This window comes from Giraffa tippelskirchi, chromosome 11, assembly GCF_054371585.1.
Source record: "Giraffa tippelskirchi isolate mGirTip1 chromosome 11, T2T-mGirTip1v1.2.pri, whole genome shotgun sequence".
Taxonomy (NCBI): domain Eukaryota; kingdom Metazoa; phylum Chordata; class Mammalia; order Artiodactyla; family Giraffidae; genus Giraffa; species Giraffa tippelskirchi.
Window position 1 is genome coordinate 128,968,675 of NC_137285.1, and position 24,606 is coordinate 128,993,280.

At 39.3% G+C, this 24,606-nt stretch overlaps 2 protein-coding genes and 1 long non-coding RNA gene across 14 annotated transcripts in view; 1 reads left to right on the forward strand and 2 right to left on the reverse strand.

Annotated features, from left to right (window-relative positions):
- CCDC34 (coiled-coil domain containing 34) overlaps nt 1–8,707 on the reverse strand; it is a 104,851-nt gene extending 96,144 nt beyond the window's left edge. For 7 of the 8 annotated variants that reach the window (XM_081544070.1, XM_081544071.1, XM_081544074.1 and 4 more), the window contains exons 1-2: nt 8,338–8,707; nt 3,588–3,723 (exon numbers count right to left, since the gene is read on the reverse strand). In XM_081544070.1, coding sequence (XP_081400196.1) covers nt 3,588–3,723; nt 8,338–8,675 — 474 coding nt within the window. In that variant the 5' untranslated portion in view covers nt 8,676–8,707. Of the gene's footprint in view, nt 1–3,587; nt 3,724–6,913; nt 6,934–8,337 lie in introns of all 8 variants that reach the window. The other variant, XM_081544068.1, reaches the window with a different exon arrangement.
- A 54-nt stretch (nt 8,708–8,761) lies between these two features.
- LOC145526974 (uncharacterized) lies at nt 8,762–20,506 on the forward strand. Its single transcript, XR_014069364.1, has 3 exons — nt 8,762–8,990; nt 9,253–9,313; nt 19,004–20,506. It is a non-coding gene; the product is annotated as an uncharacterized LOC145526974 (long non-coding RNA).
- The window catches only part of LGR4 (leucine rich repeat containing G protein-coupled receptor 4), a 101,180-nt gene continuing 88,941 nt past the window's right edge, over nt 12,368–24,606 (reverse strand). For 4 of the 5 annotated variants that reach the window (XM_081544060.1, XM_081544065.1, XM_081544062.1 and 1 more), the window contains 8 exons: nt 23,722–23,793; nt 22,555–22,620; nt 21,320–21,391; nt 19,580–19,651; nt 19,209–19,334; nt 18,282–18,397; nt 17,932–18,015; nt 12,368–15,571 (listed from right to left, as the gene is read on the reverse strand). In XM_081544060.1, the coding sequence (XP_081400186.1) occupies nt 14,295–15,571; nt 17,932–18,015; nt 18,282–18,397; nt 19,209–19,334; nt 19,580–19,651; nt 21,320–21,391; nt 22,555–22,620; nt 23,722–23,793 (1,885 nt within the window). In that variant the 3' untranslated portion in view covers nt 12,368–14,294. Of the gene's footprint in view, nt 15,572–17,931; nt 18,016–18,277; nt 18,398–19,208; nt 19,335–19,579; nt 19,652–21,319; nt 21,392–22,554; nt 22,621–23,721; nt 23,794–24,606 lie in introns of all 5 variants that reach the window. The other variant, XM_081544063.1, reaches the window with a different exon arrangement.

Sequence of the window (24,606 nt, forward strand, 5' to 3'; positions counted from 1 at the left end):
ATATTTCAAAGCAGAGACATTACTTTGCCAACAAAAGTCCGTTTAGTCAAGGCTATGGTTTTTCCAGTGGTCATGTATGGATGTGAGAGTTGGACGGTGAAGAAAGCTGAGCGCCGCAGAATTGATGCTTTTGAACTGTGGTGTTGGAGAAGACTCTTAAGAGTCCCTTGGACTGCAAGGAGATCCCACCAGTCTATCCTAGGGGAGATCAGTCCTGGGTGTTCATTGGAAGGACTGATGTTGAAGCTGAAACTCCAATACTTTGGCCACCTCATGCGAAGAGTTGACTCATTGGAAAAGACCCTAATGCTGGGTAGGACTGGGGGCAGCAGGAGAAGGGGACGACAGAGGATGAGATGGTTGGATGGCATCACTGACTCGATGGACATGGGTTTGGGTAAACTCCGGGAACTGGTGATGGACAGGGAGGCCTGGCATGCTGCGATTTATGGGGTCGCAAAGAGTCGGACACGACTGAGCGACTGAACTGAACTGAACTGAAAAGATGATACAAATGAACTTATTTACAAAACAGAAACAGATTCAGTCTTTTGAAAACAAACTTATGGTTACCAAAGGGGAAAGAATAGGGGGAGGGATAAATTAGGAGACTGGGGTTAACAGTCTCCTAATTTATATACACACTAGAATATTCAAAATAGCTATCAACAAGCACCTACTGTATAGCACAGGGAAATTTACTCAATACTGTGTAAAAATTTATATGGAAAAGAATCAGAAAGAGAATGGATATATAGTATAACTAAACCATTTTCTGTACACTTGAAACTAATACAACATTGTAAATCAACTATACTCCACAAAAAATAAAGATTAAAAATTAAGGATCATACACCATAATCATAAGATTTTTTTCCAGCTATCCAAGGACTTTTAATATCCACAAATCAATTTGATACACCCCACTAACAAATTAAATAAAAACTTTATGATCATCTCAGCAGGTGAAAAAAAAGCTTCTGATTAAGTAAAACATCCTTTTATAAAAAAAAAAAACTCTCTAGAAACTGGGCATGGAGGGAACATACCTTCAACATAATAAAGGCCATGTATGACAAACCCTTTCCTAAAGAGCCTCTTGATCAAAGTGAAACAGGAGAGTGAAAAAGTTGGCTTAAAACTCAACATTCAAAAAACGAAGGTCATGGCATCCGGGCCCATCACTTCATGGCAAATAGATGGGGAACAATGGAAACAGTGACAGACTTTATTTTCTTGGGCTCCAAAATCACTGCAGATGGTGACAGCACCTGTGAGATTAAAAGATGCTTGCTCCCTGGAAGAAAAGCTATGACCAACCTAAACAGCATATTAAAATGCAGAGACATTATTTTACCAACAAAGGTCCATCTAGTCAAAGCTATGGTTTTTCCAGTAGTCATGTATGGATGTGAGAACTGGACTGTAAAGAAAGCTGAGCACTGAAGAATTGATGCTTTTGAACTGTGGTGTTGGAGAAGACTCTTGAGAGTCCCTTGGACTGCAAGGAGATCCAACCAGTCCGTCCTAAAGGAAATCAGTCCTGAATATTCACTGGAAGGACTGAGGCTGAAGCTGAAACTCCAATACTTTGGCCACCTGACTGGAAGAACTGACTCATTGGAAAAGACCCTGATACAGGGAAAGACTGAAGGTGGGAGGAGAAGGGGCCAACAGAGGATGAGATGGTTGGATGGCATCACCGATTCAATGGGCGTGAGTTTGAGTAAGCTCCAGGAGTTGGTGATGGTCAGGGAAGCCTAGTGTGCTGCAGTCCATGGGGTTGCACAGAGTCAGACACAACTGAGTGACTAAACTGAAGTGAAAACAGAAAAGAATCTAAAAATGTATGCGTATATATGTGTGTGCGTGTGTGTGTAGAGAGAGGCTTCCCAGGTGGCTCAGTGGCAAAGAACCCGCCTGCCAATGCAGGAGATGCAGGAGACATGGGTTTGATCCTTGGGTCAAGAAGATCTCCTGGAGGAGGAAATGGCAACTCACTCCAGTATTTTTGCCTGAAAAATCCCGTGGACAGAGGAGCCTGGTATGTTACAGCCCAGGGGGTCGCTAAGAGTCAAATACCACTGAGCAACTGAGCACACACGCTTGTATATATATATGCAAGTCCTAGCCCTTCTAAGTAGAAACAAGTACTATAGTGTATAGTATAGTGTACTTTTCCGGGAATAAATTTGTATTTAGAATACAAAATATACTGCAATAGGGAAAAAGCAGAATGTATTGGTTTCTACAATTATTTGAATCATGTCAAGAACCTGGCTAGAAAGCCATCACAGAAAGAAAAACTAGTTTCAAAAGTGAAATGGAAAATTTACTCCAAAAAGATCATGAAGGGCAAAGCTTTAATTCCAAGGATTTTTACAGCAATAGAGATACTAATAGATTAGTTGTTGTTTTTATTGCTGTATTTTTATTTTGCAACCCCATGGGCTATAGCCCACCAGGTTCTTTTGTCCATGGGATTTCCCAGGCAATAATACTGGAGTGGGTATTGCCATTTCCTTCCCTAGGGGATCTTCCAAACCTAGGAATCAAACCCATGTCTCCTGCATTGGCAGGTGGATGAACCACCAGGAAGCCCCTAATAGATGAGAATAAACTTAAACACATAACAATAGTGAACTGGTTGATTATGTTCTATTATATATATGATACATTTTAAATATATTTTTATAATCAGCCATTTTTAAATGATATGAAAATATTTAATGTTACAGAAACATATTAATAATGTAATAGGCAGAAAAAAACAGGTTACAAAAGAGTGATCCTATTTATTAAAAACAAGATAAATCCCTCACCATGCAGATCTACCTGGTTTCTGTGTTTGGACGGAGAGAATTCAGATAACCTAGATACTGGAGGATTTCAAACTACCCAAATCTATTTGGCTGTTAGGGTCTAAACAGCAAACAGTAAGAGTTGAAAGAATGACGGATTCATGTGAAAATGTGTTTTTTTGAGTTTGGAGAGGGATAGTTCAAAGAGAATTAAAAATACAAAAACGTCCAGAAGTGAGGCAGGGAGGTAAAGAGAAACTAAGAAACCCTGAAAGCCCCTCAGACTCCCTTCTCCCAGCATAAACTCACTCTGGGGCACAAGTTCTGAATCGTACAGGGTAGACTTCCTGCCTCTACTTCAGTTTTTATTTCTCTCCTCTCTTAAAAACTTTACCAAATACATGAGGTTGACTGTACCTTAGTTAAACACACATATGGTGACACTCTGTATGAATATACATTTGCACATATGTTTTTAAAAAATTTACAGAGAAGAAAATCTGGAAGGCTACATGCCAAACTACCAACAGTAGTTGTTTTCAGGGAACGAGGTTAGAGATTTTAATTTTCCTAATTATGCTTAGCTGTATTTCCCAAATGTTCTTATAATCTGGAACACATGTCATTTCTCCAGTAAGCTATAAATACAGATATAGCAAACTGATACCAAAATATGCTAAAACTTTGTGAGGGATAATAACATTCTGATAATAACATTCTGATTTTGACAGCAGCTCAACTTTGTGAGCTTGTGGATTAAATAAAAAGAAGACTGTCTAGTTTTACCTCGAGAGCCTTCTGTTGCAGACGGTCACGTTCTACTTTTTCTTTGCCAACAAACCACACTTCCCACGGTGTCAGGCTGCTTTCTGGTAAGTGCACCTGCTTCTGTTCTTCTTGGTTATCTTTGGATCCAACCATACTATTACAAAAGAGAGGATACTACAGACCTTGCACGCAGAACTCTTTGACTTAGCAGTCAAAATGATTTAGCTGCACAATAAAAGTAGAATTCCATGATACACTGACAATACTGTGATTTTCATACACTTACGAAACTATGAACAAAAGAGTCCACTGTTTAACTTAGTTTATCCTTTAGACTGCCTCTGAATTCTCTCATCTTCTAAAATCACACCCCGTCCATTTGCCTCAATTATAGTAATTTTTTTCATTCTTAAACATCTTATGCCTGGACAACTAATTACAACACATGATCCTAACCAAATCCTGGTGCAGATTTTTCCCTTTTCCTCCCTTAAGTAGTTCACAAAGGAAAGAATACATATCTACACAGTAAGAATGGTAATGCCAATGTGGTAACAATTACGGTTTTGGTGTGAAGGGTGGACAGGGTTCTTTATACCCTCGATTTTCCTGTTAAGTTTGAAGTTGTTTTGAAATTAAAAGGTACATAAAATATATGGCCTTGTGTTCTTTAATGGTTTGGTGGACTCCTTTGTGCCAGTTCTCAGACAAAGTGGCCACGATTTCCCCAGAGTTGTCAGTATGTCTCTTCTGGGTACATGGAAAAGTAACCATTCACTCAAGCTCAACAGAAAAGGGAAAGAGAAGTACTTGTGAGTGTACATATACATAAAAAACAGAAGGCCTTGGCCAGGTACAAGAGCCCCATAGGAAAAGTTGAACCATTAGTGCCCATGGAAAGAAAGATTATTCAGGACATGAGGCAGCTAGAGAAAGACCAGGTTATTATAGATTCAGCCCTTCTTTGTCTCTTTAACATTCCTGCTTCAGGCAACCAACTGACTCCCCTATGGCCATGCTTAGCTTTTTCTGCCTCGTAACTTCCATTTACTTGGTGATGGTGGTGGTGGTGGTGTTTTCCCCTATTTTTCCATTAATTCATGTAATTATGGAATTTGTGTTCTAGTGGGAAAGGAACACTGTTGGTGTGTTGTTTATTTCCTATATATCTTTCTTTCCTTCCCAGTCCTGAAGAACACTACCTCATCCTCCCATAGCTTCATTGGTCATGAAGGTGCTGATGAGGCCCACTCCAGGCATTTCAGGCTAAATCTTACTCCTGAGCTCCAAACTTTTTCTATCATCAGATAGATGGCTTCACTTAAATATCAAACTCAATCAATCCAAAACAAATCTAGTCATCTACCAACCACTCACTACCCTCCTCCCATAATTCTACCTCAGAGAAGAGTACCAACACTCACCCAGTTAGCCAAGCTGGAAACACAGATCTTTGACTCCTGCTCCCCAACCACATTTGATACCACTCCCTCCCACACCTATACAATTCAGTTCAGTTCAGTCACTCAGTTGTGTCCGACTCTTTGAGACCCCATGGACTGCAGCACACCAGGCTTCCCTGTCCATCACCAACACCTGGAGCTTGTTCAAACTCATGTCCAGCGAGTCGGTGATGCCATCCAACCAGCTCATTGTCTGTCGGCCCCTTCTCCTCCTGCCTTCAATCTTTCCCAGCATCAGGGTCTTTTCCAGTGAGTCAGTTCTTCCAATCAGGTGGCCAAAGTATTGGAGTTTCAGCTTCAACATCAGTCCTTCCAATGAAAATTCAGGACTGATTTCCTTTAGGATGGACTGGTTGGATCTCCTTGCAGTCCAAGGGACTCTAAAGAGTCTTCTCCAACACCACAGTTCAAAAGCATCGAATCTTCGGCACTCAGCTTTCTTTATAGCCCAACTCTCACATCCATACATGACTACTAGAAAAACCATAGCTTTGACTAGATGGACCTTTATTGGTAAAGTAATGTCTCTGCTTTTTAATATGCTGTTTAGGTTGGTCATAGCTTTTCTTCCAGGGAGCAAGCATCTTTTAATCTCACAGGTGCTGTCACCAACTGCAGTGATTTTGGAGCCCAAAAAAATAAAGTCTGTCACTGTTCATTGTTTTCCCATTTACTTGATGGGACCGGATGCCATGATCTTAGTTTTCTGAATGCTGTGTTTTAAGCCAGCTTTTTCACTCTCCTCTTTCACTTTCAAGAGGCTCTTTAGTTCTTCACTTTCTGCCATAAGGGTGGTGTCATCTGCATATCTGAGGTTATTGATATTTCTCCCAGCAATCTTGATTCCAGCTTGTGCTTCTTCCAGCCCAGTGTTTCTCATGATGTACTCTGCATATAAGTTAAATAAGCAGGGTGACAATATACAGCCTTGCCATACTCCTTTCCCTATTTGGAACTAGTCTGTTGTTTCATGTCCAATTCTAACTGTTGCTTCTTGATCTGCATACAGATTTCTCAGAAGGCCCTAACTATCAGGGCCCCAACCAAAGGTAAGAGGTAGAGAGGTGGAATAAGGAAAAGTTCTAAACACTTCTCTTTTCTGAAAAGAGGTGCTGTATTTTCTGAAGCATTTGAGAACAATTACCACATCTATCCATTCTCTAGGAAGTGAGAAATAAGCACTCCTTCATCAGACGTTTATTGAACACCTCACAGGCATCTTACACTTGCCACACACAGGCCTGACAACTCCTGCATTTTTTCCAGACCACGTCCTACCTATTGCTTTGAATCAGAGGGGATGATCTGTGATAAGGAAGGCAGCTAGAGCCCTGGGGTGTTACCAGCTCATTTGGGCCTTGGCTGAGGTTTGACATAAACACAACTAGTTCCTCCCATGGTGAGCTCCATTTGGTCAGGGCTTTTGCTGTGGGAAGCTAACGCAAGGTCTTAGCAGCAGAGCTGTGGATGGCCTCTGGATAGCCATCATTCCCTGGGCTGCTCAACTGTCTACATAGCTTAGTCCTGCTGATTAAGCTCAGCAGGTATTTTCCAAAACCTTAAAATTTATTTCAAAAATCATTGGGATCAGGACTTCCCTGGTGGTCCAGGGGCTAAAACTGTACTCCCAATGTAGGGGACCCAGGTTCAATCCCTTATCAGGGAACTAGATCCCACATGCTGCAACTAAAATCAAAGATCCTTTGTGCCACAACAAACACCCAGGGCAGCCAAATAAATAATAAATATCTTCCTAAAAATCACTGGGACCAACTCAGTCCTGCAGAATTTGTAAAAGGCCCACATGAAAATGGACTCCTTTGAAACTGTTTCTTGTTGCTACAAACTGTGTGGACAAGTGGCTTGCTTGCTTACTCTTACTCTCCATTCCTACCAATGTACTTACTATTACTTCTCCTTCTTAAGAGACTCACTGTTGTAATTGTGTATGTGAGTCACTTCATATGGCTTCATATTCAATTTACTCACCCCAGGCATGCATGCCTTACAGCAACAGGGGCTAAATGGTTGCCTACACATAAAGCATGGGTTCCCTGGTCTGTATTTCTTAGATCTCCTGTATAGTGCCTTGTGCAACCTGACAATCAGAACCTTGTAAATGCTTTCTGAAGTTGACATAATGATTCTACCTCCGAATACACCTGCATCACCAAGACTCTCTCAGAAAAAGATATTCCTGCAGGGATAGGCCCTTTGCTCGTATTTCTATATACCCAACAATAGGCATGTAGCACAGGCAAGAGAAAACATGATCAGTATACCTTGGTATTAGGCCCAGATCCTCTAATGACTAGGTGGAAGCCTTCGAATTAGACTTTTTATTTGCCTTCTGAGCCACAGTTTTGTTATCTGTAAACTGAATGGCTTAACCTAGGCTTTAATTCCAAGAGAGTAGAGACCATGCCTGTCTTCTTTACAGGCCCTTCCCTGGTGGCTCACACACTAAAGAATCTGCCTGCAATGCAGAAGACCTGGGTTCGATCCATGGGTTGGGAAGATCTCCTGGAGGAGGGCATGGCAACCCACTCCAGTACTCTTGCCTGGAGAATCCCCACGGGTAGAGGAGCCTGGTGGGCTACAGTCCATGGGGTCGCAAAGAGTGGGAGACGACTGAGCGACTAAGCATATATGGCACAAACCAAATGTTTGCTGAAAGAACAATTGTAGAAATATATTAAGACAACTTTAATAATCCCTTTGATTCTAGCATTCAATGGCTTCTACTTTTAGTAAGTGTTAAGAGCAGATCTGACATTGACTCTGGATGCTGAAGTCACTGCTAACCTCAAAGCTTCAGCTTTTAATCTATGACATAAAAAGTAAACTGCTTACTACAACCTACTTCACTGACAACCAGATTTTTTTTCATAATCGCTACAGGTATTACTAAGATGTGGTAAACCACATTTGGGTGTTAAAGATTTGAACAAGAGTTCTAGTGTCCCCACTCTGACTTTTGAGTGTTCATAAAATGCCTGAAATTGTATCAATTTTGTGTGTTTAATGCTCGCTTCTTGTGTGTTTAGGTGCATTTCTCTGGGGAGGAAAACTGTAGCAACCATCACATACTCAGGAAAAGGGATTAAGAACGATGGAAAAATCTGTGGTCATGAGTAAGAACAGGCCTAAGACTCTGGGCTAAAAGGAGCAGCACCTGCGGCTGCAAGTGCCCGCGCTGCCTTTTGAGAGGGAAGACGGGAGGGTATCTGGTCGCCAGACGAAGGTACTTAGTGGGGTCTAAGGAATCTCGAGGGGGTTGTATCGGCCGGAGGCCTCGGATTTACCTGGTGCACCCCTGTAACTCCACTCCTCTCAGGCTCTCCACCTTGGCCTCTGAGTCATAAGCATCTTCGTCCACATCTTCCTCCTCCTCCTCGTCACCATCGTCGTCAAACGGGAAGCTCTGGTGGCCGAGGGGAGACAACAGCGACAGGGTGGAATTGCTGCAGCTCAGCGGTGGCGACAGCGAGCATACTTCCACTGCCTCCAGGCCCGGCCCCCGGGGGCCTGCCATGAGAACAGAGAAGAAGCCCGAGGAGGGCCGAGACCTGGACTTGCAGTCGGCCATGAACCGGGGTTCGAGAAAGGGAGAAGCAATCCCCCACCGCCCTGCGGCCCACATCTGACCCGCCAAGTTCAAACCGGCGGAGCGGCGGCGGGGACGTGCTCTCCCAGCAGGCCTTGCGCGCGCCGGCGCGGCCAATCCGAGCGGGCGCGGATTTCGCGTTGCCATGGCGACGCGGGGAGGCCTCCTGGGCTTTGTCCGGGCCTGCAGAGCTTGGCTTCCTGCTCCCGGCAGTCTTTTGGGTGGCCTTCCTCCTTCCCAACGTGGATCTGCGCTGCTGCTTGTGAATTAACCTCGCGCTCGGCTGTCGCTCGCAGACGTGGTCCCCACTCCCGACTCACAGCCAGGAGGGCCCGTCCGTTGTTTGCTGTGGTTCGTTTGGTACAGAAAATGTGCTGTTACTGAATAAGGCAGATTCTTTAAAGGGGAAAGAGGCAGAAGCCAAAACTACCCCCATATCATTACAAGATCAGGGTTACAAGGATCAGTTACGATTTCTCTCAGCACATGGCCACACACGGCTGTATTTTAGGAAAAGGGCGGGGGGGGGGCTGGGAGGTGGACGAACTTTATCCAAGTTTACAAGTGTATCTAAAGATACACTTCTGGTACAATTTTTCATTGTTTCTGATAGTACCTCGTCTGCCTAGCATCACCTCGTCTTCCTCGCATCTTACAGGAACTTGCTTATACAGGTGAATATATATAAACACATATATGTATAAGCCCTTGCTTATACAGGGCCTCTCTGAAGCATCTAGTGTACTGGGGTTTGTACTAAGCACTGGAGATATAAAAAATAAAAGCCCTGCAGTCCTCACTCTTTCCTAGTGAAGAGTCATACCATTAAAATATCATGTGATATGTATACTATGAGGAATGAAAAAAATCTGTGGGACTTAGAAAGGAGCACTCTCCTTTCAGGGATTGAGGGTGGGGATGAAGGTAGTAAGGGAGAGGTAATAGACACTAAAGCTAGTTGCTTTATTCATGCTAATAAATGGGCTTTGTCCAGCTCATAATGCATATTGCTAGCAGAAATATCACACAATGAAAACGGACAGTGGCTAAAACAGCACACAAGATTTGTCATTGACAAAGGAGTGACAAAAAGTCTTCAATGACATTTAGATCTGCAAAAATTAACACCAAAGAATTATATACAGTAGAAATAATAGTAACCAAGGGTGATTTATAGTTAACAAAACATGACATGGTTAAAACTATTTAAATGGAATGTAAACTTTGTTAAAATTTTCAGTAAAAATAATGAAAATGGAAGAAAACTGGAGCAATTTAAATGAGTGATGAAATTGCTGGAGGAATAAAAATGGCTTGAGTTTTCATTCTCTTACCTAATTATTCAATAGTGTCATGTATGGTTAAAACCTTTTGGAGAGAATCTTTAGAATCAATAAATTGATTGATGCAAAACAGCATCACCCTGGGTCACTTTAGGGCTTCATAAGGGAGTAAACTTGAGAAGCTGTTCCCAACAAACATCACCCCATATTACTGAAGCATAGTAGGAAAACAAGTTTCAGTATGAAAGGACCTGGATTTGAATCTATGGTTTTTCTCTTATTTGCTAGGTTTCCCTCAGTAAGTTTCCAAGGAGAAGGAAATGGCCACCCATTCCCATATTCTTGCCTGGGAAATCCCAGGACAGACGAGGCTGGTGGGCTACAGTCTATGGGGTCACAGAGAGTCGGCCACGACTAAGCAACTAACACACAACATCACTTAAATAAGCTGTTTGGCCTTTCCAAGACCTTACTCACTCCTCTGTAAAATAGGGGAATTCTGTAATCTGTGTCCCAGTTATATCATCTTATTAATTCTCAAAACTTCTAGCACAGGATCAGACAAGAGAAAATGGTAAATGGTAATTTGTGTCAGATAAGCTCCAAAACTTTCCCACTGTAACCTCTTACTATGGGAATCTAAAATGTTTTAAACAAATTATGCCCTTTCCTGGATGCCTCAGAATCATCCAATACATGACCAAGTATTGCATTATGTTGTAACAACTCTGGACTATGAGGCAAAGAGCCGCTAGTGTTGGTGCTTGAACATAATCAAATCCTGTGGTCTTGTTTCTTACAGTGCCTTTTCATTACTGGGAGAGAAACCATAATCAAGTTTGGTACAATTATATAAAATGTATAAATAAAGTCAAAAAAAGGTCTCTCCCTTAAGTTTCAGGATGTTGACTTAGTTACTTCTCTCCTTACTACTCACTTATTTATATATTTATTTTCACTTTCATGGTATATTGGGGATAATTTCTATTTTTTGATTGGCATTGTAATCTTGTGTAAGTGAAAAGAGACCTTTGCTTGAAAATCTGTTACAAAAGTAACATCATTATCAGTGAGCCCTAAGGCAATATATTATACCTCTTAAAAAATGTAGCCCTGGACATATTGAAACATTTTCAGATGAAACAAAATGTCTAAGATTTGCTTCAGTGTAATCCAAGGGGCAGAGGGATTCCAGAAGATGAGTGAATGGGATGCAGCAGAAATGACATTTACCACCTGCTCTTGACAACTGCCAAAGTTGGATGATGGGTATGGGCAGTGAGGGCCTAGCGCGTAGGAGGAGGGGTAATTACAGTAATCTACTTTTGGTTATGGAAATTCCAAACATATACTGAAGTTTAAAACAAAAACAAAACAAACAAAAAATTAAGGGGAACCGGGTGCTGGTTTGGGCTCTAATTTGCTGTATGTGTGAGGTATTCACTTAAATTTCATTAGGCCCTCTATTTTCCCATCTGTAAAATGAGGGCTTGATGATTATGAATACTGAGTTAGTTCTAAGCACAACAGTCCCTCCTTATCCATGAGGGTCCCAGACTCCCAGTGGATGCCCGAAACTGCAGATAATACCAAACCCTACAAATACCATGTTTTTTCCTACACAGTTTTGTGTGGGTTTTTTTTAACTTTTTTTTTGTATTGGGGGTATAGCCAGTTAGCAATGTTGTGATAGTTTCAGGTGAACAGCGAAGGGACTCAGCCATACATGTATATGTATCCGTTCTTCCTCAAACTCCCCTCCTATCCGGGCTGCCACATAACATCGAGCAGAGTTCCCTGTGCTATACAGTAGGTCCTTATTGGTTATCCATTTTAAATATAGCAGTTTTATTTATCAATTAGGCACAGTAAGAGAATATCCAAATTACCAGCATCACTATTCTTGTGCTTTGGGGCCATTACTTGAACACAAGCACTGAGAGTCAGAGATGGCTACTAAGTGACTAACGGATAGCAAACACTGGGCAAGGGATGATTCGTTTCAGAATAGAACAGTACAAGATTTCATCACACTACTCAGAAGGGCACACAATTTAAAACTTAGGAGTTTATTTCTAGAATTTTCCATTTTTGGACCACGGTTGACTATGGGCAACTAAAACTATGGAAAGTGAAACCTCGGATAAGACAAGAAAGGTAGGGCTATTGCATTTTGGCAATTGACTGTATCTGGAATATGCAATTAAAAAAAATCATTTGCTTTTAAATAAGATGTAATTGAAGGTATCCTCTTAAATTTCATAGTTTGTTTTCCATGAGTATTGTTCAGATTTAAGATACAATAAAACCTCACTTCTAAATTTCAGCAAAGTGTTCTCCCAACATTTCTTCTAGAACCCTTAAAGATATTTTACTTCAATTTGCTTAGTTTAACACTAAAGCAAATTCATTAATATACCTAGTTATAAATTAAGGCAAAATAGATTGCTTTCCAGAAAGTTTAATAATTCAACACACTGCATACAATATTTCCTATCATATGTATAACACAGTTTACCACATATTTTAGATATCTGCTATTCTATTGTTTAAATGAATGCAATGAAAGTATTCAGTAACATGACTTTTGAAGAAAAAAAACTTTTAGCTAGATTTTTTTACCAAGTTATGATTTAATATTTATCAGATGTGTAAATATACAAACATGATAGCAATTTTAAAAACTTGTGAATAGTTGGCCTTACAAAATTACAACACACTGTAAATAAATCCCTCCCACATTTTATACAAACTACATGATTTTGATATACAAAGATTCTGTTTTTATTACACTGACAATGTACAACCAAGAGTATTTACAATGCAAAAAGTATATAAACCACAATTTAACATTCTGCTACTGGCAGCCACTATAGTTTAGGAGGTAGCTTTAATTAAACAAAATGAACAGAAGCCACATTTCCCAACTTGTGTTCTAAAAATAATTTACATAAGATAAAAATTCATTATATGCACATTATATACAGTTTAATTATTAAACTGCAATCTAGCTTAATGTTTTTTAGTATCTCATGAACAACTAATATGGCAGTGGATTTGCTATTGATTTAGCATACTGTTCAAAAAATGTATTGAACATTTATAACTTTAAGACTCCACATAATGACATGTCAAAAGTCCATAGATGACTATCAAGTAAAATTTTTAATTTTTAAAGACATAGGCCTAAGCTTTATGCCTTTTTTTTTCCTTAGTGACATATTTGTCTTGTCTCACAAGAACAGTTTCAGAGCTGTTGCACAGGCTCTTGTAAATCAAAGGAAGGGAAAATATATGGTAGCTTCCATGTAAGAGCATAGGTTCAGGAGAATCCAGCTCACTAAGATATAAAGGTAAGTGCTTTGTGTCATAATTACTCCCGATTTCTTCCACCTTAGTGAAACCATTTGCCACAATTTACTTTCTGTACAATTCAAGCTACAGGTAGATCACATACCAACAGATATGGAAAACACTGATAGAGCCAATGATATTAGGAAGAGTTTTATCAATGAGAACATTATATGGAGCCATCAAATCCCTCAGATACTTTTAAAATTCCCTGTTAGCAGTTTAGCCAAATCTACTAAAATCACACAGCAATGAGCCCTGTACTTTTTCCTAATAGTATGATCACAAAGCACTGAAGAAAAAATTACTGTGATCAAAACAAAGCAATGCATAATGACTGAAGACAAATGTGTTCAGTTATTCTTTTAAAATCTAACAGTTGTTAATATTGTTTTAAAAACATCTTCAGGTTTTAGATTTAAATCTCTTACACAAAATTGATGATTCTATTATGTCAGAGATGGATTAGAAAAATGTAAGAATTTAGTGCCTACATCCACTCTCATACTCATGTCTGGGAAACGATCCCCCCCACACCCCCCCTTTTTTTTGGCCCTTCAGTAAGTTGTCCTGAGATTAATAATGAAACATTAGGTAAAATTAGCAAGCCTTTTTCTTCAATTATATAAAATCACCATTTAAAATATTCTTAAAAAATATTAACAGCTGTTTTCTATCTTGTGCTTAATTCAGAAACAGGTATAAATTTGCTCCTTATGGATCAGAAAAACCCAACGTTATATTGCTATGATATACATAAAATCTTTTTCAAGTTAACTATTTGTTTCAAATAGACTATACATTGCTTGGACACTGCATTTTGTCATCAATCGATAGTTCAGGCACTTGTCCTTTGCAAAGTTCTGGTTGAAGAAATAAACTGCCACCTTTCTCCTCCTCCTAAGTGACACCAGGCAGTGATCACTGAAGTGCTTCCCAGATGAGAGATCAGACTAGGGTTCATTCTATAAACACTGTGATTTTGGTTGATGGGAGAAACAGTTACAACAAACACATGGATTCAGTCTTTAACTCTTGGGAGATTATAAGCATAGCGCACCAAAGGGAATCCTCGACTCTGATAGAAGCAGGCTCGTCCGCAAGCCTGAACCTGGTCAGAACTGTCCGAGACAAAGGAATCTTCTTCATCGGCGTAATCAGAGTGGGCGGACTGCGTGCCACAGTCGGACCAATAGCCGTCTGGCCTTTGGCAAGAACCCACTGTCAAGGCAGGACAGCTGTGTGATTTTATTAAGTGTTTGCAGGACACTGGCTTTGTCAACAGGAAGGCTTCGCAGCAGTCACACACAGTCAGGTTGCCCTGCAGGTGTGAGTACATGCCGCAGTCGTAGTAGAAATCCTGCTCCACACAACCAGCTTGGCTGCTGATGGAAACTGAGGCCGATCCGCTTTTCTTGGTAACATGGTGCTTCAGTAACTTCCAGTCTTCTTTAAACTTTGGGTTGAAGAAGACAAAGAGGACTGGATTCAGGCAAGCAGGCAATGGGAAAAATATCAGAGTAACAGACTTCATTATTTCGGGGCTGATCGAAATGGCGGTGATCAATGGCGCGAAGGAGAAAAACGCCACGGGGCAGAAAAAGATGCAGTTGGTGAAGATGAGCCAAGCGACATGCTTAATCATGCTCGAGTGTGAGTTCTCAGAAAGGTCTTCTTTTTCCAAGTTGCAATAGAGTTTAGTGTAGATAATGGCCATTAATAAAAATGCTAGTGAGTTTAACAGCACTAAAGTTACCGTAAACCCTAAGGATGGGGTTTCTCCGGTAGGAAATGGCAAGCACAGAGGGGATGCAGAATACTCCCCTCCATGGAAAAGGGGGAAACAGCCTGCCACTGCAGCCGCCAAAAAAGCCAAAAGGGCGGCAAGCCGGAACTGTCTGAGGTGACTGCTTTTCCCATTTTTCATCATATCTTTTGCAGATAAGCTTCTTTCGACAGCTGCTAACATTAATAAAAATATGGCGCTTTCTGAGGAGAAAACAGCAAGAAACCCAGCTATTTTGCAGCCACTGCCTATCTCCCACCAAATGCCAAATTCGGCAAATCGGCCCCAGGACACAGCATCCAGAAAAGTTAAGATTCCGGTATAAGCTCCCATGAATAAATTAGACACAGCAATCAGGCCTATGAACAGTTTGGAGGAAGGCACTGATGTACAAGATGCAAATGTTGTTAAAATAACAAGCAGGTTGAAAAACAATGCAACCAAGAAAATGAACCACACAGTAAGACGGATCATCCAGCTTCCTAGCAAGTACTCGCAGGGCTTAAAAGCACCTAAAATGAAAGAGAGAAAAGACAGTTTATAAAAGACTATCTTCCATAAGATATGGCTTGAGAAACTATTAATAGAATAATTAAAGTACTACCAAAGTGAATTAACCCAAACTGAAAAGATTATCATTTCTTAGGCATCTAATCATTGGACTAGGCTATTTAAAAATTTACTTTAATATGTCATCTTAATATATATTTATTTCTTTTATTAACTACTTGGCAAAGGCATACAGTGATATTTAAAGGAAAAATTTCACATTTTCTTATACTGAAGTTAATATACACAGCACATTGACTAGTACGTGAAAGTTACTTCATATGGGACTTGGAATCAGATAAACTAGGGTTTGAGTTTAGGGTTTATAACTTGGTGCTTTTAAGAGGGCAGCTTAAACCTCTATAAATTTCATTTTCCCACTTGTGGATAATAACACCTATTTCATTGCATTGTGTAGCTTAAGTAAAATTACACACACAAGGTACTTAAACAGGCTACTGGGTACATAGTTGGACTTCAAAAAATGTTATGTCCTTATCTTCTTTCTTCCCAGTTCCTAATATACTTTATACTAATTATATATGATATGTATGTAACATATATTTTATACACATTTCTTAGAGCCTTCAAAAGCAATCTGATGAAGAAGGCTAAGATAAATATAATTATCCCCATTTTTCATGCAGAGATTTCAAAGTGTTTGGTAGACCTGACAGAGGTCATTGAACAAAATAGTACAGTGAGAGCTAAATTACACTGATGTTAACAAATCATGTAAAACTATGTCCAACAACACCCTGCATCACTTAAACTAGAACTGCAAGAACTAATTTAGTAGCTGAGTTGCATGTTCTAGCAACTGACATGGGCATGCTAGTCATGTCCCAAATGACAACTGTTTTATTTAAAGGTTAGTAAAGAAAAACAAAATGTTGTCTGCAGAGCACAAGAAAATGTGTTTGATACATCCTGTAAAGCATCTTTATCACTGAGATATTCACAGACCTAACAAGCCAGAGCTGCACTATTTGTATCGACTTGACTGAAGAAACTTACAAAAAAATTTTTTTTCTAGTTAATCCCCCTCCCCACCAGGGAAGTGTGAAGAGGAAGCTTTCGCCTTTATCTCTGAATCTGAACTCATCCTTCTACAAGGAACAAGGAGTCGCTCACGTGACCTGGGAGAATAGGACACCCTTTGGAAAGTGTTTGACTAGTAGGTGGAATTACCTTCCCTCAAAGGCCTGGGAAGTCATCTCCACTCCTCTGTCTTGGAAACCTGCTGTGTCCTCCAGTTTTAAAAGAAGGTTCCTGCTCTCCTCACTTCCTGCTTCTGTGTCAGCACATGGCTGTCTCTGTGTTACTACATTGGACTGGAGTTGGGGAAATAGGTTTGCCGTTCACTCCTATTGCCACGTTGGGAGATGAGCTCAGACCAACTTTCCTCCTGGCTGACCCCCAAAGTTTAAAATCAGAGAGAAAGAAATGGAATCTCTGCATATTCATGTCTAGACTCCTCTTTAATAAAGACTTTCCCTTCCTTAAGTCCAATACAAAACCCCAGCAAACAAGTGAGTGAACTACAGCTCTTGACTTCTAACAATCAATACTTTTTATAGATTTTATAAATGATTCTGGTCAACCCCATTCACTCATTTGATTGCTATAAACTTCTTCTCTACACCAGGAACTGTGCTAAGTATTAAAAGAACACATATACAGCCTCTGAAGAAGCTCACCAATTCAGTAGTAAACATTAAAGAATCCATAATACTTATGATTCTGAGTTATAAAATTAATGTTCAGAACATCCTGTGTGATTAAACAGGAATCTCCTTCATAGCACACAACTTAGCCATTTAAATTTTTTTTAACAGGAAAATTATAAATCCATCTTCTCTGATAGATTAGGCAGAATATCACAGTCATGACCTAACACTAAATTGTGGTGTCAGTTTAGTAACTCTCCTAAGTCTACTAAAGTTCAGTGAAGTAAAATAGAAAAGTAGACAAGGTGCATTTAAAAAATAAAAGGATAACACGAAAAGTCCTTATAGACCAGTAACTTCTAGAACTATCCCAGGGTTAAAGTTGCATGAAGAAAGTACCTCTCCATCCTTAATGTATGTAACCCCCATCTGGGGAGCTTGTTAACACGAAGATTCTGAGTCACTGGGTCTGGCCCGAGATTCTGCAAGAGATGTCTAAGCTCCTGGTATACAGACCACAGGTGAATCAGGGCTTATGAAATCATCTAGTCCTACTCCTGTTACAGAAGTCACATTTATCCCCAGAAGTTTTAGATACATTTGCCTAATGTTCATTTAAAGCAAGAAACTGCAATCAAATGTACTGTGCTTACCTGTCGAGGGTGTGCAGTGGATAATGATTTGACTGTGCTCCTCATTTTCAGCACTGCTGGTGACACCTGCCACATCACTGAGACCTGAACATATAATACAAACCGTTCAATTCAAGCTTCAGGCAGATTAAAAGATTAAAACACTTTTCCGGCAGCGTTTTCTCTTGTATACAATGTAAGTTCAGTGTGTACCACACTTAATAACATATTAAAGATGTCAGGATCACAGTACACAAAAGCCATTTTTTCTCCACAGATTTCATATTGATCCTTCACAAACTGATTACAATAACACACACTTTGATTAATGCCATAAAGAGTGTTCTGTTTTTAAAAGTTCATGCACTTGCCTTTATCCTTTGACCCACTGTGGTCTTGCAGGCTGTTATCTTCTGTGTTTGAATGTGCATAAGAGTCACAACCCCAAAATGCACAGCACTGATAAGCATATGGTACAGATAAAGACCTGGAAAAAAATGGCAAAATCTATACTGAAATACCCACTTCACAGACATGCTTTTGTTTTGTGAAAAGTAAATACTTTAAACTGGTCCTTATCCTCTCTGGACTTAGTTTCCTCATTTGTTAAAAACAAAAGGCTGTAGTATCAGGGGACACCAGGAGTTTCTCCAATTAGATAAGGTATGCTTTGAAAAACTGAATTTGAATCAAGCCATCTTTAAAGCTTAACAGCAATACTGCAATTTAAAGAAAAATCTTATCAGACTCCTTTTATAAATGAATTAACCGCACCCAATGTATCATATCAAACTGGTAGTTTCATTTAAAGTTAATGTTCCAGGTCATTTGTGACTTTATACCATTAAATGAATTCACATTCTCATATAAGTATAATGAAAATATTTATTCTCTTTTCCCAGGATAATATTCCCAAGCCCTCTCTCTACTCTATCTAATGAGGTCCCGGCTCTAACTTTATCTCTATGAAGTATTATCACATTGTATCAGTTTTCTGTAGGCTCACAAGTGGTTTTTGCTATCTTGTTGCAAATGATAAATCCCATTATACATAAAACCATTCTGATGAAGGGCTATATTATCTCTTTGACAGCATCACAGGCTGCAGTTCATGTTCTCAACAACGATGGAATAGTGCTCTATTTTTTTCCAAATTTGTGAAGATTGAGGTTGAAAATCTGGGAACCACAGCAAAAAAGAAAAGAAAAGAAAAGAAAAACAAAAAAAAAAACCAGGATACTCTATAATCTGAAGGCCTAACAAAATTCCCACAAAAAAGAAAAATAAGAAAAACACACCTGAGATTAACAAAGTCTTTTGCTGCTAAGGCTTCTTTCAGCTTGAAGTTGCCCACAAGTTTCAGCTGATTTAGCCCATTTAGGCCTTCCGTTGGAAATGAAGTTAATTCATTGAAACTTACATCTCTAAAATGTGAATAAGACTTCAAATTAACTTCTAAAACACAAGTCTGTACATGTATTAACATCATAAATATTAGAGCTTTAAGAGGAAGTTTAGGTGAGGAAAAGCCATTTCAGAAGCTGTCACTACTTCATAGCAGGTTAGCATTTATACAAAGCAGCACTCAACAGAAAGACGGTTTGGGTGGGCAATGCTAAAACACGAGTTTCTGTAGACTATTCACTACTTATTCTTGCATGAAACTTACAAGTTCGTTATCGACCCAAGCTTGGCAAAAGCTCTGTCATCAATTTCATGGATCAGGTTTCTACTAAGATCTCTGCAATTATAAAAATAAATTGTTACTCCTTTCAAATAAACTTGAAATGCAATTACTTTGACTACACTTTAAGATCTGCTGCAGTCATAACATCCCTGATAAAATAACAAAGATCTTTAATCTCGTGCAACAACATTTTTAATATTTATGTCAAAGGCCTCCCCTTCACAACAATCTATTTCTTAGAATGTGTTCCAGGGAGGAGTAATTTCAGTTGGCATCTGTTCCAAAGCAGTTGTGAATTTTCTCCTCCTTATGCTTCTGGTACCAGTTCAAAAATACAAATGATATGATATAGCTTCTGGTACTATTAACTAGGTGCGGAGAAGCACAGCTCCTGACAAAGCTGAAAATAAAAACAGGCTTCGTGTTGTTTGCCTTCTCAAAGGTTAGTGATAAGGCCCTTGGGGAAAGATGAAGAATCAATATGCAAACAAGAGCATTCCAGAAGGGCTTCAGATATCATTCTTCCCCCAAGCAGGAAAAAAAATCCATATCAACAGCAGAGCCACATACTACATTCAGGAACACACCCTGTGGAATTCTGATATTACAGAATTAATAGAACAGAGAAATAATCTGCAGTCACACTTACACGGAGCCTTAATGGAAATTTAAAGATAGGGTAAATTCATTCCATGACACATCTCCTGGATAACAGGAAAATTCGACAGACTTGGTTCCAAATCGTGACAAAGCAGGGTAGCTTTGCATTGTTGTCACTTATCGGTGCTCTGGAAGTGACTGCAACTGGGAGTCAGTCCCTTTCCCTACTACTGCCCGGACCCACAGGAAGCCTGTCTGCCACAAGGCAAGACTCAGCAACCCAATTACCAATAAAGTATTTTTCTAGTAGAACACGTGTGATTTCTTAATGGGGATCTACTAGAAAACATGATATATTAGTATCTGTAATTTCAGTTCACTGTCGATGTTTCCAATTTTTTTCTGTATTAAAAAAATTGTTTCCTAATTAAGTGTATTGTGTCTTCTGCATTGCATGAAGGCAGTGACATGGTTTATCTTAGTCATCTCTATATTCCCAAGTGCTTAATAGAGTACGAGGCACAAATATGTCCTCAAATACAAATCACTTTTTAAATGAGTATATCTGCTGCGTATTAGCTGTGTTTGTCATGATAGACACCAGTGCAAGGGTCAGCAAACCTCTTCTGTAGAGCACCAGATAGTAAATATTCTTCACCTCTGGGGGTCACACGGTCTCTACTGCAACTATTTGACTATGCCATAGCGTGGTGAAAACAGCTTTAGACAATACCTAACCAAAGGGCATGGTGGTGTTCTAACAAAACTTAATTGACAGAAACAGTAAGCAGGCTGACTGTGACCCACAGGCTATAGTGTGCCCAACCATCACCTAAAGAACTGGTAAACTTCATTACTATGACTTGAAAATACACAGGGTGTATTTATCAAGCTATACACAGTATATTCTTTTGACTCACAAATCTCATAAATTAGCTAAGGTTAAAAAAAGAAAACACTGAAAAGAAATTAAAGTACCACATAGTAAAGTTTGAAAAATAGTATTTATGCATAATAAATCTCATATTTAAGTGTATCTACTAACATGGGAATTGTAATGATATATTAATTTACAGACAGGCAACAATTTTATTTGCCTCTGATAATCATAGAGGAACTTACAGAATCTTTAGGGATGTCAGGCCTTGAAAAGTATCTTCCTTTATTTGGTGGATCTGATTTCTCTGCAAAGAGCTAAAAAAAGAATAAGATGAAAGGTTAACAAAAAAAGAGAGAGAAAAACATGAGAAAATATTTTCTATTTTGAAAAACAACATTTCTTAATTAATGTTTTCGAAGTTTAAATATTCATTCACAAGTAACACTAATTGATCTTGTTAAAAGTAAAGAGAACTGTTGTTGCCTCATCTGGAGGATGAAAGGACTAGACTAATTGGTATTATGCCCAAAATGAAACTAACAGTTAAGGTACACTATCTAAATTCCTCACCAACCCCACTCAGGAGTGAGAGCAGGAAAACAACACAGTGAGAAAGGACCCAAGACACTATCAAGCCTTCAAAAGATATGGAATAACACTAATTGCATATGACTAAGTGAAAGAAGACAATCTAGAAAAGCTACATACTATGATTCCAACTAAATGACATTTTGGAAAAGCCAAAATCATGGAGACAAGAAAAAAAACAGCAGTTCCCAAATCTTAAGGTGGTGAAATGACTCTCTATGTCATTATACATTTGTCCAAATCCATAGAATGTTCAATACCAATTAACCCTAATTAAACTATGTATTCAGGGTGATAAGGATGTGTCAGTGTAGATTCATAAATTATAACAATGAGTCCTATTCTGGTGGGGAATGTTGACTCAGGGTAGGCCATGTACATGTGAAGGCAGGGAATAGAGGAAATCTCTGTACCTTTTGTTCAATACTGTTGTGAATTTAAAGCTGCTCGAAAAAATAAAGCCTATTAGAAAAAAAAAAAAGGACCCAAGACAACATAACCATGTCAAGCACTGTAGAAAGAAGGTCAGAGGAAGGAGGAGATATTATAAAACATGGGAGTATTAGCTCCTCCCTTTGGTCGAGAAAGGGTCAACTCCCACCAGAGCTGTATTATAAAGCCATGGTAGACATCCACCCCTGGACCAGTTTTTGTTTGGTTGGTTTTTCCTACTGCCCTCCTCCCATACAGTCTCACAGAATGCCTGACAGATGCCCAGTAAGTGCTAGTCACATGAACACACCTGGTGCCACTGAACATTTATTCACAGGAACACCTGATTATGTGAATTTCTAAGACCTTAATATGAAAGTCATTTATTTACAATAGGAAAGGCTCAATGAATTAACAGTAGACCACAGCAAAAAGAGTAAGTCAAAGACCAACTTACATTTCTTCCAGAGCATGGCAACCATTAAAGCTTGGAAGGTCTTTTATACTGTTGTAAGACAAGTCCCTTAAGACAATGCAAATGGAAAATGATGAATTAATTTTATGTTATCAGAATACTATATTAAGACAGCTGTACTCAGAAGCATCAAAAACAATGCTAAGATCTGTTACAAAGAGATATGGCTGAACAAGAAAAGAAACTTTGTTTTCCTTACACTTGTGAGCTTTCCAGAGTACCTCAGTGATAGAACAAGCTTAAAATGGGCAAACTTTGAGTACATAATATTGAGTATAGATAATATAAAGTATTTTTTTAATATAAAGTATTTTAAAACATTAAGAATATAAAATAAATATGAACAATACAGTACAGGAAATACACAAAAATTAATTATGTTCACTTGGTAGAGATATGGATTTTTTAATTTATAATTTTATAATATTGTTATACCATAAACAATGTCCATGTTATTTAATTAAAAAGCTAGAAGAGGCGTGGTATGTGCATGCATATTTTAAAAAATATTTATATTAAATAAAATATGGGGACTAGTTAGCTCTGTTAATCCCACTGCAGTTTTCCCTCAATGATATCATTGTTTTTGATACTCCATGACACCATTTAATTACTTGCTTGCTCGATCAGTCACTTATTTTGTTAGTATCTCTCACCACTGAACACTTATTAACAACTTAGTAACTTAACTGTTTTTGTGACATTTTTACATGTTTTATTTACTTTTAACTTTCAGGGCAGCTTCGAGATTTTGGAAAGCTCCAATGCTTAGTTGGTTCCTGATCCAAGAAAGATTTGGGCTCTTACTTAGGTTATGGTGAAAGAGCAGCATACAGAGAGGTAACTACCCTGGGGCAACTAGAATAAGGATAAGGGGTCAGGATAAAAGAAAAGAAATCAAGAAAAAGCCCAGTATGGTTTTACTTTATTCAAAGTAGAGTCACAAGATGGGAGATATGCACATAACTGTAAAACAAAATTCAAATAAACTTTACCTACCCAGAGGGATACCAGAACACCTGCTCATTTCCATGAAGGGAACGAATAAGCATAGTTATACCATAATGTCACAGTTTATCAAAAATAAAACTCAACCTGTGTGAAATACATAAAAGAACAGCAGGAGATGGGAAGAGGAATCCAACTTACAAAGTCCTAAGTCTCTTCTGTTCCTGGCACAAATTACTGGATATGCTGCTTATCTTTGTACCTGTCAAGGTCCTGTGGAGAAACATTGTTTGTCTAAGAAATGGTTCGAGTTGAGATGGTAAACAAAATGCTATTCTCACAGAGAAAAGTACACGTTCACATATTTGCATATGGACTAGAGTCTGTGTAACCCACTGCCTAACTACTCCCTAAAGTGGGAAGAGGAATGAACCCTCTAATGCAGAAAAGTTTTGTGACAAGATGTTCATACTGTCCAGAGGATAAGCTTGAGTTCTCATGTGGACCAACAGAAAAAAACGAATCCACAGTTACAGCTGACTGTGGTCACCTGCAAGTCTGCCACCCCTCACACCCAAAATATCGGAAACCAAGTTATTATCCTGCCCCCCAAATCTTGATTCTATTATTTCAATCAACCTGACTCAATATTCTGAAATTTTCTTTGAATCCCTGTATGATCAGGCCCCTCAAGATGGCTGCTCTCTTGCTCTCTGTACAATCCCAGGCCAACCAGTGCATGCTTCACCTACACGCTACTCACCTAACTGGCTTTCCTACCTACTTGTCCCAGGCCTGGGACAGTGAAGGGCGTGCCTCTCTGCTGGTTTCCCTGGTAACCAATGAGCCAACCTGATGTTTATTTCTATCAATATAACTGGTAATCTCCCCTTTCTCTCCACCACCCTGGGGAGCAAAAACTGCACCATGTCCTGTCAGCTGGGTGCTGGTGGGGTATTGCTCCAGGATCCTGCTTCAGACACGTAAGCTCCACCATTCATTAAACCACTGATATCTCTATTGCTGACTCTGGGCTCTTTCTTCAGTCTTGAAGCTGGGCAAGTGCAGGCCCCAAAGACCTGTGGG